We start from the raw sequence: 16,279 nt of genomic DNA on the forward strand, positions 1-16,279 counted from the left end.
GTCGTTCTTCCTTTTTGTTAAATGTGTGACCAATTAAGCCACTAACACGGATTTTAGTGATGATTTTTTTGTAGGCCTCTGTATCTAGGGTGTTGATTCTTAGTTGGTTTCTGTTCATTATCCGAAATGTAAATGAGCTTTTATCTGTAACTGTTTCCACGAGTTCCGTTAATTTATTGACATCTTCTATGCCATATAATATTATGGGTGGAGGCTTGCTGGGTTTTTTTTCCACTGGTTTTTTTGTTGTAGTGGGTTCTTCCATTAGGTCAATTGTTAGTTGACTGAACATATTGCTGGTGGTTATATTCTCTGGAGAGTCACTGACTTTTTTCGTTTTGGATTTCTCGTGCTTGGTACTCTTTGCCAAGACGGGGGGCATGGAGTGCCTTGCTGGCTTGGTGCATTTTGCATGGTCGTGTCTCTCGGTAGTTCTGTCACGGTTTGTGAGCTTTCTGGAGGGTTACTTCCTAAGGCTTCTGGGCCTGGTGACGAACAAGCTGCGGTGAATGTCCTGCTGGGTTAACTTTTTCCTTGGGCCACTCATTTTATTATACGATCACTGTTGTGTAAAATAGTTTATCATATAATGTAAGCACCCCTATTTTTGTGGTATGACTCCCAGATAAAGCACATTTTTTTCTATTATTATTATTATTATTATTATTTTTTTCGTCTTGAATTAAAATGATAAAGTATTGCAGTATGATGAAGCATTGCATTTTAAGAATCGTAAATTGTCATTGTCAGGTAGACGTATTTAAAAACGAAAAATTAAAAATTACGCTTCTTAAAATGCTTTTAAAATCCAGGATTATTACCTGGACAGATAGGATGCGCACTAATGAACGCAACCGCTACCGCCAGCCAGATTGCCCAGACTCTAACCGGAAGTACAAGAAGGAAGACATCACAAAATCAGCTGACCTGAAATTCTTTTTTTTCAAACGTTGCTACCTCCCGTACTATTATCAACAACAACAAATTTCCTCATCTTTAATTATTATTTTTACTTTTTACATTTGCAGTTACAAATTTAATACATTTTGTCTTCTTTTCGTTTACCTTAAGATTATTTGAATTAAACCAGTGAACTACACTGGAGATGGCACTGTTTACATTCTCAAGCGATGGATTTCGTCGTTTCACTATAAATAAAAGCGAAGTGTCATCAGCAAACAGTACTATCTCGTGAAGCTCCTTTACAAGAAATGTTAGGTCATTTATATAGACGAGGAATAAGAAGCGAGCAACAATCAATAATATAAAAAATGAAATAAAAAAACATTATACTTTATTATAAGAAAGAAAAATGTCACTCTGACGGTGAGTTACCTTTACAAAAAAAAAAAAACTTAGATTAGAATAAAAAAAAAGGGCGTGCATACAAAGAACACATGTCAGAAGTGAAACTTCTTTGTAAATTAATTATTACTAAGGTAAAAGCCCCAATAGGTGATCATGTACCAGTATACGATCACTCCAAGTATTTTTATACCTATATTTGTGAATATAGATATTATACAAATTGAAAATATACGAAATTCTTTTAATAATTAAAATTTTTTAAAGAGAATTAATATGAAATATAATTTATTGAACTCTCAAATGACGAATAACATTTGAAAAAAAAATAATATATAGGGTAATTCCGGGGGAGATGGCCCTAGTAACTATAAAACTGTATTATGAAGGAATTATGATGAATAAAACAGTGAATTCGTATAGAACATAAACTTTATTTATTATTCTTATCAAATATTAACGATACATCACTTTAGACAACGCTAACAATATAATTTTAAACTTTAAAAAAAAACTAGGACTGGCCATCTCTCACCGAGTGCCCGGGAAAGATGGCCATAGTGTTCGGGGCGAGATGGCCAGTACTTTTTTTACCTTTCCCGTTACCCTTGAGATCTTTTAACTCCTTTTTTTTCTTATGGCCGCAGTGAGAACACATGTCATCAAACTCGGTGCAATTTTCGTGCACCCAGAGCATACAAATATTGCATTGCATCTAATCTTCAAATCTTCATTCTAGAAATATGTCAGAGGTTATACCACTGAACCTGGAGGCAGCCCATCTTCTTTCATCTATTTTATTAAATATTAAAAATAAATTTAAATTTGGGCATACAATTTTATGGCTATCTCTCCCGAAAATACTATGGCTATCTATCCCTATTGACCGGGTGAGATGGCCACAGGGCGTAATAAAAGCAACATCTCAATTATGGAGTTAATTTTGAGGCTAGAACACGAGAAAGTTCTTTACTTCACGCAGATATCACGAAAACGTACAAAACTGTCCAAACTTTTTTTTGACCACTTAATGTGTCAATCCCTTAGTTTAGATCTAACGTGTTAATGAAAAACAAAGTCAAATTACTTACTTTTTACTATTTTTTTTGCAAAACAATTCACTGTCACTTGTTGCCGGTGCCGACATGAATGCAAATAAATAAAAAGTATTGACATCTATGAATTAATACTCGAACTTTTTTCTATTGGCCATCTCTCCCGTACGGCCATCTCCCCCGGAATTACCGTAAATATAAAATATGAAATACTAATATTTCATAAATTCTCTTTACGAAATTTTAATTATAAAAATAGAATTTCTATAAGGTAGTTGGCTCCTTCTCTCTCTCAATCGCTCTCTCCCTTTTCTTCGACAAAAACACTAACTAAAGAAGTTTCACTACTTAGTGTGCCTGACAGAAACATTTTGTACTGCCTGGAGACATACACATTGCTTACATTCATAAATTATTTGCACTCTCTTCTTCTGGGCTTTGCAGCCCTTGCATTCTTTTCGGGCCGCTTCAGTGGTTTCTTTCTTCCTACTTTCTTCTGTCTCACTCGGGTCTTTTCTATTTTGGTGAGTTTCTTTTTCACTTTCAAAACATTGCGTCGATTGACTTCATCAGGATCAGGTAGAAGCCTTTCCAGTATCTTCAATCTATCTATCGGTGATGAAAAGAGAACAAACTTAAGTTAGAACGGGATAGACTGATAAATTTTTTAAGGAAATAATGCCCTTGAATGATAATATCAAAAATAATAATTTTATTAATTTAAATAATAAATACTAAAAACAGATACATATTATAAATTAATCAAAAAAATTAAAATGTTTCTATTTTAATTTCAGAAATTCAGAAGATTCTATTCTATTCTCGCGTTCTATTATAACAATGGTTTAGTTGACTTAACCCGTGTAAAAATATGGTGTTAGAAATAAAAATAGATTAACACGTGTACTGCGGCAAGTAAAATCATAAGAGCGCGGCCACACGATGCGTTAACGGTGCGGTGCGGCGGCGCACCGCAATTACTTAGAGCTATAGGGTGCCACACGGGCGCGCCAATATATTTTACCCCTCCCTGCCTCGTCTAGCAGGTCACAACTTCGGCGCGCTTGCGGTGCGTCGCCGCGCGGCGGCGCAACGCATCGTGTGACATGGGATAGTAATTTGTATGTAGGACGACGTTGCGGCACCGCTCCGGCGCCGCACCGCACCTTTAACAGTTTGTGAGGCCGCGGTCTAATTCATCTGGTGCGGCGGCGGCCAATATGCGCCCCCAATGATATTTCCGCCAATAAGTGGCAGGTCTTTTTAGACCCACCAGCAATAGGATAGATTAAATTGCTATAACTTTGTGGAAACCTAATGTATATTTTTTTTATATAGTTAGAATGACCTTGAACCTGACTTCCTTAGGTTTGATTCACCACGGGAACTGCCAAATAGGAAATGAGTAATAAAGCAAAAAGGAAAAGCGGCAGGCCGATATCGACCTGAACCGCACTAGAAAGTATTTTTATTAGTGATGGGACACAGAAAAATAAGGTAATAAACAGAATTATCGTAAAATAACTGAAAAATGTTTTTATTTACTTATGCCTGTCTTGGAAACATGTTAAGCAAAGGTTTTGGTTGCATTTCCTGCAATATTTTTTTATTTTCTTAACTTTTCTTTTTGCTTGGAAACTATTTAAGGTTTTCCGCAGTCTGTCGTAGCACCCTGCACAATTTCTTCGTTTAGTGCTCATCTCAAGGACATGGTCATTGTCCTTAGGTATTACTTGATTTTCTGAAATGAATTTTTTTCTTAATTCCCTGTGATTTATTAACATTTTATGAGTTTTACCACAGAACTCGCGAAACTGAACAACTTAGAAGAGAGCATGTAAAAATATGAAAAAAATAAATTTGATTAATAATAAAGTATTACTATGGGAGGTCCAACATTTTTTTTCATACTGCGACCTATGTTCTTTGGATGAAAGTAGTTCAGTTTCATGAGCATATTCACATCCTTCAGGGTTGATACCTTCCTTCCGTTACACGCTGTATAAGGTCATTTTTAATTTATGTTCTAAGATCGAATAGAAACACTTTTGCAGCCTCCGATAATTCAGTATCCCATGGAATTTAGTAGCAGCAAATTAAAGTACCTACATGTACATGTATATAATTAATAATAAAAAAAGATTTATTAATAAACATACGAACCCGTGTGCGTGCGCAAGTGTATGAGCATGGAGGCATGCGACGGGAAGTTCCTGTTGCATTGTTCGCATTTCTTGCTTTGCTCGCCGTCTGTGAAACGATTGTGACGTTTTGGTGGTTCACTGTTGTTTGATAAGGCCAATTCTGGACAACGCAACATCCGACGCTTTAGGACCACTCGGGCCAGTGTTGCCATCTTATTCATTACTAGCAGTATTCAGTGTGATATGGCAACACTGGCCAATGTTATCATTTACGAGAATTACTCACATTATTCAATGTAAAATGGCAACTCTGGCTAATGTTGCCATTTACGAGAATTACTCACATCAATCAATGTAAAATGGCAACACTAGCTGATGTTGCCATATTATTAATTGTAACTTATTAATTTAATACTGACAAAAAATAAATGAAAAATGGCAACACATGAATGGCAAAGCATTATTTTTATTATAAAAAGGCAAACTTCTACGGTATAGACAATATAAAATAGCTACGCTCAGTTTATATACATTAAAATAACACTGCTATTGCATAATATGGCAACATTTCTATAGACTATTTAACAAATAATTATATTATGGATATTTGGATATTTAGAGTAGCTATTTTAGTGGAAATTAAATATTTGTATGGTTTTGTAATCCGAGGTTCTGAGTTCGATTCCCAGCTCATAAGAAGGTGAATCTTGATAAATATATTTTTATAATTACCTGTCTCCGTGTGCGAGCTTTGTATGTGTCTCACCCATTCCGCGGGGTTCGGGAAATGTTTCTGACAAAGGTCACAGCGGAGTAAAGCTGTCGTGTCTTCTGTGTCGTCGCTCTGAAATTTATTTTCCGTTTTGACTACAAATTCGATTGAATATCGTATAGTAATTGTTTAAACAAATTACATGTTACAATGATTTTATAAAACATCGTAAAAAGCTTGTAGGTCTACACCTCAGTTTCTTGACAATTTTTTAGTTCTAATAGGAAAGTAGGTGATCAGTTTTTTGTGCCTGACTTTTTGAGTCTAAGGCAAGTCGGTTTCCCTACGATGTTTTCCTTCACCGTACGTAAATGGACTATATCATAAGCATTTCTTCAGATACACATCTTTAGCTTTAAAGTATTAAAACAATCAAATCTCACTAACATCTGATATCCGTTTTCTCTTCCGAGCATGATGATCATCTTGGTCCGCATGATGCTGCACATGCCTGACCCATGCAGCCGGCACCGAGAACACTTCAGCGCATAGCTCACATGAGAGTGGACTGTAGAGCTGAAATCAATTTAATTTTAAGGGCGATAGAATGTGAGAATGTCTATTTTATTTATTAATTTATCAAATACAAAATAAATGGTCTTGGGTCTTTAAAGCCTATATAGGAAAGCCCGTACCGAGCATAGTACCATATAAGTACAAATATTACAGCATAAAAAATCCTACCAGTCCCTCTTCTTCAACTTCTACATCATCACATGGCTCCGACTTGACACTCATCTCGGCTTGGAACATCTCTGGGATGGATCTCTCTTCTCTTGCTTCGCTTCTCTTCTCAATGCTGCCTGCATCCCATTCAGATCCCGATTGTGTTTATTAACAAGTAAAATTGTAATTTTTTTTCTTACAGTACAACAAGCAAACATTAAAATAAACAATAATTAAAATTCTATACCTTTGTACATGTACTCTACGAGAATCTTCAAGGCTTTTGTGGATATCTCCGACGGCAGTACTACGTACAGTATTCCACCCATACGCGTCACAGACCGTTGTCCTTCGAAAAGACCGCTGAAGTAGACGCTGCATGAACTGAGGATGAATTTGTGGGCCGGTATCTGAGACCCATCCATGGTGCAAAGGACCACATCCGTAAATTGCTCCGAGCGTAGCAACGATGCTACGGTACCATTTACATGGGAGCTGTGAGAATGCCATTTTAACTGATATGTGTCAGTCGATGTCATTTTTAATTTTTCCTTCTCTAGTTTACTACATCTGTAAAACATTTATAACCATTTTTTATTAACAACAAAATCTAACCGCCAACATCGTGAACGGAGTAACAACTAACAGCGGATAATTGGAATTTGAAATTTTTGTCACTATCGAAAATGTCAATTGTCATCAGTAATTTGATTGATTGTAAAAGTTGATTTTTGAACATGACCGTGAACTGAGAACACACTATACTAAAAAGTTATAACCAATATATTCTTTCATAAATTGCATATTATCCACACATAGAATAGAAAGATGTTTATTTCCCTAGTTCTTAAGCCTTTATGTAATGGCCACAGCAGGTCGATGTATTACCGCACGAGCATATTATAGCATCGCTTGTCATATCAGTTTTAAATTTTGACGGTTAGTGAGTGGTGACTTTAAATATTTTCAAATCTAACGAACGGCAACCAATTGATGAATGTGGGCTTCGGATTCTCATAAGTCATAATTTTAACGAAAAGTACTTTTTAGTATCTAAATGGAAGAAAGTTAAACAGTATATTATAAGTGTTTCTAAAGTTTTTAATAACTTAAATGTGTGTGACTTGTGAGTGATATAAAGATGGTGGGACTGCAAAAAGGCCCTGGCTTGGGCGCGAAAAAGGGTTCGGGAGCTGCTCCCTCGAAAACCGGGTCCACACAAAACATGTCTTCTACTATTAAAGTAGTGGTGAGGGTTCGTCCCTTAAATATGAAAGAAATGCAGTCGAACAATCGTATTGTTGTAGACGTTGTTGATGACAAAATGTTAGTGTTTGACCCGAAGGAAGAAACCAGACCTTTCTTTTATCAGGGAGTCCAGCAGCCTAACAAGAACTATCTGAAACGTGCTAACAAAGAGTTAAAGTTTGTCTTCGATGATGTTTGTGGTCAGGAAGCCTCAAATCAAGATGTATTTGAAACCACAACAAAGGATATTATTTCATCTCTAATGGAGGGGTATAATTGTTCAGTCTTTGCATATGGAGCGACTGGGGCTGGGAAAACGTTTACTATGATTGGAACTCTAGAGAATCCTGGTATTACTTATTTAACAATGGAGCACTTATTTTACACAATTGATTCATTCGAAAAGGATAGAGATTTTGATATTGGCGTGTCATATATTGAGGTAAGTATGCTTAGTAGGCGTTAATTTTCAATGCTACTACTTTATATTCAAACCTTTTTTGCCTTTTTAGGTTTATAATGAAAATGTGTATGATCTGCTTAAACCATCTTCTACTCCACTCCAACTTCGGGAAGACTCAAAATATGGGGTGATGGTAGCTGGTCTCAGCCTTCATTCTATTAAAACAGCTAGAGAGCTTCTTAACATGCTTGAAGATGGAAATAAAAACAGAACACAACATCCTACTGATGCTAATGCCGAAAGCTCTAGGAGTCATGCTGTGTTTCAGGTTTGTTTATGCAAGTTTTGGTACTTTGAAGTTATTAATATATTTGTCTAACAAAAATACTATCATTTTTATATTATTCTTAGATTCATTCGAAAATGTAAGTAAATGTGAAAAAAATTGTTTAAGGTGTATGTTAAAATGCAGTATAAGATTAGCAGCCAGCTGCGTATGGTAAAATTGTCTATGATAGATCTTGCTGGTAGTGAGCGCGCCTCAGCTACTGGTTGTAAAGGAGCCCGGTTCAAAGAAGGTGCTAATATTAATAAAAGTCTCTTGTCACTTGGCAATTGTATCAACAAATTGGCTGACGGAAGCAATTATATTCCTTACAGGTTTGTTTAATATTTGAGTATTTTACAATATAATATTCTTATCATTAGTGAGTTTATTAAATCCAATTTTCAATTATTTTCTCTATGAACAATTTGAGTAGATTGTCATTGCAATGTTGACTGCTCAAGGATAATGGTTGGGTGGAATGACAAAATATCTTTAAATATAATAATTATGTGTAACTTTTTAGAGATTCAAAGTTGACTCGTCTTCTTAAAGACAGTCTAGGTGGCAACTGTAAGACAGTTATGATCGCTAATGTATCCCCATCATGTATAACATATGAAGACACATACAACACACTCAAATACGCTGCAAGAGCAAATAAAATCCAACTATCAGTTAAAAAGAATATTGTTGATGGTGATATACGGGCGTCACAATATGTCAAGATAAATGAGGAGCTTAAGAAGAGAATAAAAGAGTTGGAAGCCAAATTATCTCTGTCCTCTCTGAAGACTGGCAAAGAGTCTGACGGAGTTAAGGAAAAATGTAAGTTAATTGATTTATATTTAAAACTGTGCCTTAACATGAAAATTTAGTAAAAAAAATTGATACTTTTTTAATTTTAATATTTTTTTATGTGTGTTGTGTAATGAGTAATTGTACTTGTAAAATCAGACAGAGCAGCTTAAAGCTAAGTTGATACTGTGTAGTATTAATAAAAAAAATCTTTGTATGTATATAATTTTTTTTGTACAGTTTACTTAATTGTTTTTATAATTTTGTTCTTCCTTTTCTCATGGCGTAGCCTAGTGTTTGGTTATTACTTTTCTAAGGTGCTTTTATAGGAAACTAATTTTTATTATATCAAAGAGGTAATTAAGTTAAATTTGATGTTAAGTAATACCGTCCATTGCTAGAAGGCGAGTGCTTTGCCAGCCAAAGCAGGAGTTTATCAATTCTTTGTGATTTTAGTTTTGAAGAGCGGTAACGGCGCTTTTCGAATTTTAATGTACCTTTATTACAGTGTCTCAGCAATGGCGACAGCGCATACAATCAGCTGAAAGCGCACACGCTGCGATTGAAAGTCGTCTAATAGCAAACATGTGCCAACAGCGCGTGCTAGCGTTACGTCAACATTTGCGAACGCGGGCCTTCCAGCATCTCACAGATTTGGCTCATCGGTGCTCCACTGAACATATGCAACAGGTAATAAAGATAGTATAATATCACAAGGGCAATAAAAAGAGAAGTGCTTTTGAATCATGGCTGTTCGCCAATGTAGTTTGTAGCGCCGGCATGCTTTAGACTCCCAAGTCACAAGTCGACATGTGTCAGGCACAGAAGGCTGATTACCTACTTTGCTATTAAGAAAGAGATACTGGGTGTAGTGCCACTGGCATAATTGTATTGTATTGAATAATATATTATGTAAACTAGCTGCCCCTGCGAACAAGTCACAAGTTTTAAATTAACAAATAAAAATATGTAATGTATCATAAAATAGTAAAAATTATCCAAGAAATAAAAAATTATTTGGGTTGGACATCCCTTATCACTTGGAGTTTGAAAGATAGATTGAAGCCGATTCTCAGACTTACTGAATATGCATAAAAAATGTCATAATAATAAGTCGAGCCGTTTCGGAGGAGTATGGGAAAGAACATTGTGACATTATATATATAGAGATAAAAATGCTTTTTTTTAGATGTGTGCAGAAGATATTCCTCGTCAAGAACGTGCCGCTGAAAGTTGTGTAAAGCAATGTGCACTACTCGATACCAAAGTACTTTCTACTTGGAGCGAATGTAATGAGAGCCAAAAGAAGTTGAATTTAATGTACAATCAAGCTGTTGCAGACCATCCAGAACTCATAGACTTAGTCCAGAAACTACAGACCCAAGCCAAACTAAGAATAGCTGAAGCCAGAGACAATCTACGATACAAGCTTCTAGCCATCGAGCACCAGGAAATTAAATCCTTCACAGACTATGCCAGCGAAATGCCCAGAATGCTGAAGAAGCTTTATCTAACTTTAAAAGGTTATGATAGAGCCACTCCTGCGTTGACCAATGAGTATCTAGAGATTATGAAGAAGGCAAAGTCGGTCAAGGGTATAGTGTGGTCCGATGAGGTACCGGATAACGATGACTTATTGAAATTTGTGTCATCACTAGATTTAGAAAAGCCAATCAGTGGTATCAACTTTGATGATGAAGAGAACATTGAAAATAGGGAGCCGCTTCCTTCAGCAAAGAAGCGTAAAGGGTCATTCACTAAAGACACTCCTATGAAGATAAATAACGATACAATCATTATTGATGATTCATTTGAGAGCATGGATGTGAAACAAGCCATGAATTCAGCGAAGAAGGTAAAAAAAGAACCGAGTCAGTCATCAGAAGTGGATAATTATAGTACTATTGATCCGAACTGTTTGAATTCAACATTTGTTATGGCAAATAAAATGGACTGGAAGAAAACTGTGAAGGTGGAACCGAACAGACAACCGATTAAAACTCTGATGGAAAGGACGAATACAATCACCCGTACAAACAATTTTAATGACAGAGGTAAGTCTATGTTGCGTATCAGATATTGTTCATTGATTATTTGTTAAGTTAATTTCGTTTTCTGAGTTACACAATTATTGCTTAGCCGGGAATCGAACTTTGTTTATCTTAGCAAATTATTTTATTTATTTAAACTTCCTTACATTAAATATAAATTATTCACGATGCAACGAACCACCTTATCGCTAAGCGTCGTCTTCCAGGCAACCCTAGAAAGGAACAAATATTTTAACGGTAAACTGCGAGAAGTGCTTAACTAAATTAACAAAAATAAACTTATAAGTAAAAATCATAAATTGTTCGTTGATGAATCAAAATGAATCCCAAAATAAGAAAAATTTATTGTAAAACGATAGCTTATATTATTTATGTTCTATTTTTCGAATTTTTCGAATATTTTATTATTAGAAATTTAGTTTTAGAGTAGTTTTTTTTTTCAAAACTACCCTTTAAACACAATTAATATTATTTGCTTTAAAACATTTCAATACGTCGACAAAATAAGTAATATTATAAAATAATAATTTCAACAGCTAAAATAGTGAAGCCGATAGTCGGAAAAGTAATTCCCTTCAAACGAAACCCGGCGCCTGAAGCAGTAAGGCCTCTTGCTGGCTTCGGCTCTGGTGTCGCCAGAGATGGGACATCGTTGCAAAGGAATGGTCAAGGTAACGTTTTATAATTTACGTTATTTTTATTTGTAATGATTTTTGATTTTAAAATGCATAAGATAAAATTTATTAAAATTGTCTCAATAATAAAGTTGTAATAAATAGACTATGAGTTTAACACGAAATAATTTTAACAAATTTAAAATTAAATATGTATGTATATAAAAGCATGGTGGAATTTTTTAACATATAATCTAGAGTGGTAGTACTAAAATGCATTTCTTTATTTTTAACATATGGATTTCAATGTTTGTTTAACAAAGTTTAGATTTTATATTTCTAATTGGATATGTAGGTATTGCTCAGTAGTAGTCCCTTAAATTTTTAAAAATATCGTCGTATTCTCGGATGTTGTAATGTTAATTTCTTATAATTGAAATGCCTTTTATTAATAATATTGTTAAAAAAAACCGTTCCGTAAAGGTGTCCTGACTGTGTAGAATTTTTTTAGACACAAAAAGCGTAAAACCAAAATATCAATATTTTGCTAAACCATAATTGATAAAAGTTTTCTTCAGCACTTGCAACACTTTATTTCTCTTTATGAAATGCTTAAAGGTAGTAGCTAGATATATTTCAGTATGACGTCCTTCATAGCAGTGTTGGCAGTGGCTTGATCGTGTGACTCTGAGGTCGTGCGTTCAAATCACGGCTGTGCACCTAGGCAATTTTATTTCTCTATCTGCAATTAATACTTGCTGATACGGTGAGGGCAAATATCGTGAGGAAACCGGCATGTCTTAAACCCAAAAATCTATGACATGTGTCAGACATAAGGCTGTTTATTTATGTGATACTAAGACTCATATTTATATATAGCGCTACCTGGATTGTTTATTTATTACTAGCTGACCTGGCTAACTTCGTTCCGCCCTACAACCTTATAATATCGTTGTTACTTTAATTTAACTTATTTTAGGATTTCATTAATGTTAAGTATTACATTAATACAACTTTTTTGCAAATACAGAAATGTTTTATTGCTTGCCATTGCGAAAAAAGAATGGCAGTTTTACACATTAGGCATCTTCTCTCTAGCGTCAATATGGCGATACTGCATGTTAAGCACTTTCTGATATCCAACATCTTTTGATCAGGATCAAAACATGGTTATGCATCTCCTCATTCACCTCAAGATCGGAATTTCTTGAACTGACACGAATTCGACGTAAAATGATGCGTAGTTTTGTCAACAGATGGCACCACATGGTTTTTGCTTTCGTAAAATTAATTAATTAATTTATTGTTATTCGATAACTTATCCGATATTTTATTGCTTATTCTGCTATTCGGGACGGAAACAAATCCGACAAATCAAAAACCATGGCAATCGGTCCAGCCGTTCTCGAGTTATAAGTGTTGTAACAAACACGACTTTCTTTTATATATATAGATTATTAATTAAAATCCTAAGTTAGTTTTGATTAGTTTGATAGTTCTACATGACTTTTGATTGGTTTATTGAAGTGAAAGCTATCTTAATTAGTTGTCGAGTGAATTGACGTGTAACGATACAAAGCTATGTCTGAGCTTGTCATATTTGTCTGATAGGTAGGCATTGCATATGATATTAACGGGATATTGGTTAGGTAAAGAATTGATTAGATTTTTAATATGAAACGGAAACAAACAGGTTAAAATTTTATTTCAAAAAATCCGCAACCAATGAAGAAACTAATCCAAAATGGCGACGCATTTTTGAACCGTAAATAATTTTCTAGGTTAAAATTATTACGGGTTTGTTTCTTAAAATCCTTGATAATATGTTTTATAATGTGATGTTTTTGTTTCATGTATTAATTAACTAACCTGTGTGTGTCCTGTGACGTCATTAACAACTAACAGGCCATACGGCGAATTCAAATGAAAAATCAGTTGGTTTTAAAGCAGTCCGAGCGAGGCAACGAATGCAGACTCATCCATACTCGAGGCCTGCCTTAAGAAAATGATAAAATAAGATATTATATAGAAAAGTGTATTTTTGTATAGAATTATTTATAGGGATTATATTTTGATGTTTTAGTACTGTTTAATTGTTTTTTAAGTGTATACAAATGTGTGTCAACAAGTTAATCAATAAACATTATTATAAATTCCCCAATAGATCGGATCATAAACTTTTTGACACTTGAGAAGTATAGTTTTCATCTTTATATAACAGTATTTTAGCAAGGAACAAAGTCAATGTCTACCAATTTTGTTCCAAGTGTTAAAGACTTAGATTAAGACGGTACGAAGATGATTGTCATTAGAAAAACGGAATGACAGTCTGTGATTGGACGAGAGATGTTGACCAATCGCAACCAAACGAATCGTTAACGACTTTCTCAAACCGAATTTCAATTAATGAAATTAAAATAAATTAAACTCAGTTATCTACCGATTCATGGCATAATAATATATGAAATGTAATATACTATAATGACACATAATATAATGACATATAATATAATGACATATAATATAATGACATATAATATAATGACATATAATATACTATGATACCAAGTTGCGGCCGATATTCCCCTTTATATTGAAATGTACGTTTATTGATTGGACACAGGCGTCTTTGCATTATCTTTTTGAGGAAAAGCTAATTTTCTTTGAGTTTCATAAGAACTTTGCAACGCCTAATTTGCGGTTTTGCATCGGTTTTATTAATATTTTTTGACGATATCTTGACTATGTATTTATGGACAAACACTTTTGTATGATAGATCGTATAACAGTTGCTTTGAATAGAATATTTGCGGATAAACATGTCTACACAGCTTAGACACATTTGTAAAATTAAAGCGTAAATAGCTTCATTAATTAAATATGAAAAAAATGTTGAGTCACGCGTTTATACAAACCCGACAATTATAGTTCAATAGTAAAATTATTGGTCGGTTTTCTTTTCAAACCAGTCTCTGCCCTCTGGTAACGCTCGTAGTAGCGACTTAGCTCTAAGTATGACTTCTATACGTCAAATATACTTTTGACACTAGGGAGTTCTATTTACATCAGTCTAGAAATTCTAAACCTCCCTTGTAGTAAAACTTTATGAAAATATGGTATCGGCTGTATACTACATACTTTTAAGGCATTGACGCATTTCTTGACAAAATTAATCTTGCCCATAACTTGGTCTTATAAATTATTTTGTTGTGTGTGTGTGTGTGTGCGCGCTACGGTGTTTAGCTTTAAAGTATTTATACTAATGTAATGCAGTGTTTGTATTTTATATATAGGTTTTTTGTAATATTTTTTAATATTAAGAGTTCATTACAGAAACGAAATTCGCACTTGAGCAGGCACTAGTGTGCAAGCATGATGCATGGTTAGCGCCGCCATGTATACGTTTCTTTAATGAGCCGGGTTAAATAATTTATTGATATAGTATAATATTGTAGAAGTTTAAGAATTTTGTAATTTGGTGCCAATTATAGTTTATGCTAATTTTTCAATAATTGTGATGCGTTTTAAATTAAGAATTATATTTGAATTATATTAATGTTTCTGAATAAATAGATTATGATTGATTTTTTATTTTAATTCTTCCCAAAAAACGTTATTTTATGACAATGCCAATACGTATATGAATAGGAAATATTCATTTAATTCATAAAAGTACATTTAAATTGCCTCTTTTTACTAAAGCACTCTTTCGTCTCTGTCAAATAATATTGTGTATATATGTCACCGTAAAATTGTAAAAACCGTTAGATTGTAATCTATCTCGCGAAATTGTAAACTGTCGAAAGATTGTGAACCTCAACGAACTGCTTACAATTTAACGTATTATTATTCGGTAAATTGTAATCTATCGAAGTGAAACCGTCAAATTAAAATCTTAAAATTGTCAATTTTCAACATTGATTGTGAAGTTAGGAATGAAACAAGGGTATCGGTCAAATAAAATAAATGCACTTCAAAAATTAGTATTTATTACTTAGTAGGTAGGTAATCAATAATTCTGACACCACATGATAAAAAAATATATCAAAATATACAATCTAACGGTATTTACAATTTTACGTTAACATATACACTATACGCTGTGATGAAAAGACAAGTATTTTCGTTAAAATCTTGTAATTAGACTGACATAGTTCCTGTGGATAAGAGAGGGTGTTTATGATCATTACGATCGATTCGATTTACACATACTTTTATATTAGACTAGCTGACCTGGCTAACTTCGTTCCGCCCTACAACCTTATATTGTATCGTTGTTACTTTAATTTAACTTATTTTAGGATTAATACATTAATACAACTTTTTTGCAAATACAGAAATGTTTTATTGCTTGCCATTGCGAAAGAAGAATGGCAGTTTTACACATTAGGCATCTTCTCTCTAGCGTCAATATGGCGATACTGCATGTTAAGCACTTTCTGATATCCAACATCTTTTGATCAGGATCAAAGCATGGTTATGCATCTCCTCATTCACCTCAAGATCGGAATTTCTTGAACTGACACGAATTCGACGTAAAATGATGCGTAGTTTTGTCAACAGATGGCACCATATGGTTTTTGCATTCGTAAAATTAATTAATTAATTAATTGTTATTCGATAACTTATCCGATATTTTATTGCTTATTCTGCTATTCGGGACGGAAACAAATCCAACAAATCAAAAACCATGGCAATCGGTCCAGCCGTTCTCGAGTTATAAGTGTTGTAACAAACACGACTTTCTTTTATATATATAGATTTTGCCATACCATATCGTTATTTAAATTTAAAGTCTAAAATGTTTACCTATTCGTTGCTGACACACAGTTTTTTATGATTCTAAGAAAATATGAAAGTTTACTTTTAACTGACTATCGAAAAATCTCGAAGAAATT

General features: G+C 34.0%; 2 protein-coding genes across 4 annotated transcripts; one reads left to right on the plus strand and one right to left on the minus strand.

Annotated features, from left to right (window-relative positions):
• Positions 1 to 1,719: 1,719 nt before the first annotated feature.
• LOC125056952 (zinc finger protein 271-like) lies at positions 1,720 to 6,088 on the minus strand. Its single transcript, XM_047660329.1, has 7 exons — positions 5,961 to 6,088; positions 5,664 to 5,792; positions 5,237 to 5,348; positions 4,524 to 4,664; positions 3,980 to 4,101; positions 2,764 to 2,969; positions 1,720 to 2,040 (listed from the first exon to the last, which is right to left on the minus strand). The coding sequence occupies exons 1-6, from the start codon at positions 6,027 to 6,029 to the stop codon at positions 2,961 to 2,963; spliced, it is 582 nt and encodes a 193-aa protein (XP_047516285.1). The 5' UTR covers positions 6,030 to 6,088; the 3' UTR covers positions 1,720 to 2,040; positions 2,764 to 2,960.
• A 731-nt stretch (positions 6,089 to 6,819) lies between these two features.
• Positions 6,820 to 14,965, plus strand: LOC125056947 (kinesin-like protein KIF18A). Of its 3 annotated transcripts, none has more exons than XM_047660320.1 (8): positions 6,820 to 7,632; positions 7,703 to 7,921; positions 8,048 to 8,253; positions 8,445 to 8,746; positions 9,225 to 9,406; positions 9,906 to 10,770; positions 11,304 to 11,438; positions 13,329 to 14,965. In XM_047660320.1, exons 1-8 carry the CDS (start codon positions 7,084 to 7,086, stop codon positions 13,388 to 13,390), a joined length of 2,520 nt encoding a protein of 839 aa, XP_047516276.1. In that variant the 5' UTR covers positions 6,820 to 7,083; the 3' UTR covers positions 13,391 to 14,965. The 3 variants fall into 3 exon arrangements, with proteins under 3 accessions (XP_047516276.1, XP_047516277.1, XP_047516275.1); XM_047660321.1 differs by having other exon boundaries at positions 13,332 to 14,965; XM_047660319.1 differs by having other exon boundaries at positions 6,821 to 7,632; positions 13,287 to 14,965.
• The last annotated feature ends 1,314 nt before the right edge of the window (positions 14,966 to 16,279 follow it).

The sequence above is a fragment of the Pieris napi genome, chromosome 15, assembly GCF_905475465.1.
Source record: "Pieris napi chromosome 15, ilPieNapi1.2, whole genome shotgun sequence".
Lineage (NCBI taxonomy): Eukaryota > Metazoa > Arthropoda > Insecta > Lepidoptera > Pieridae > Pieris > Pieris napi.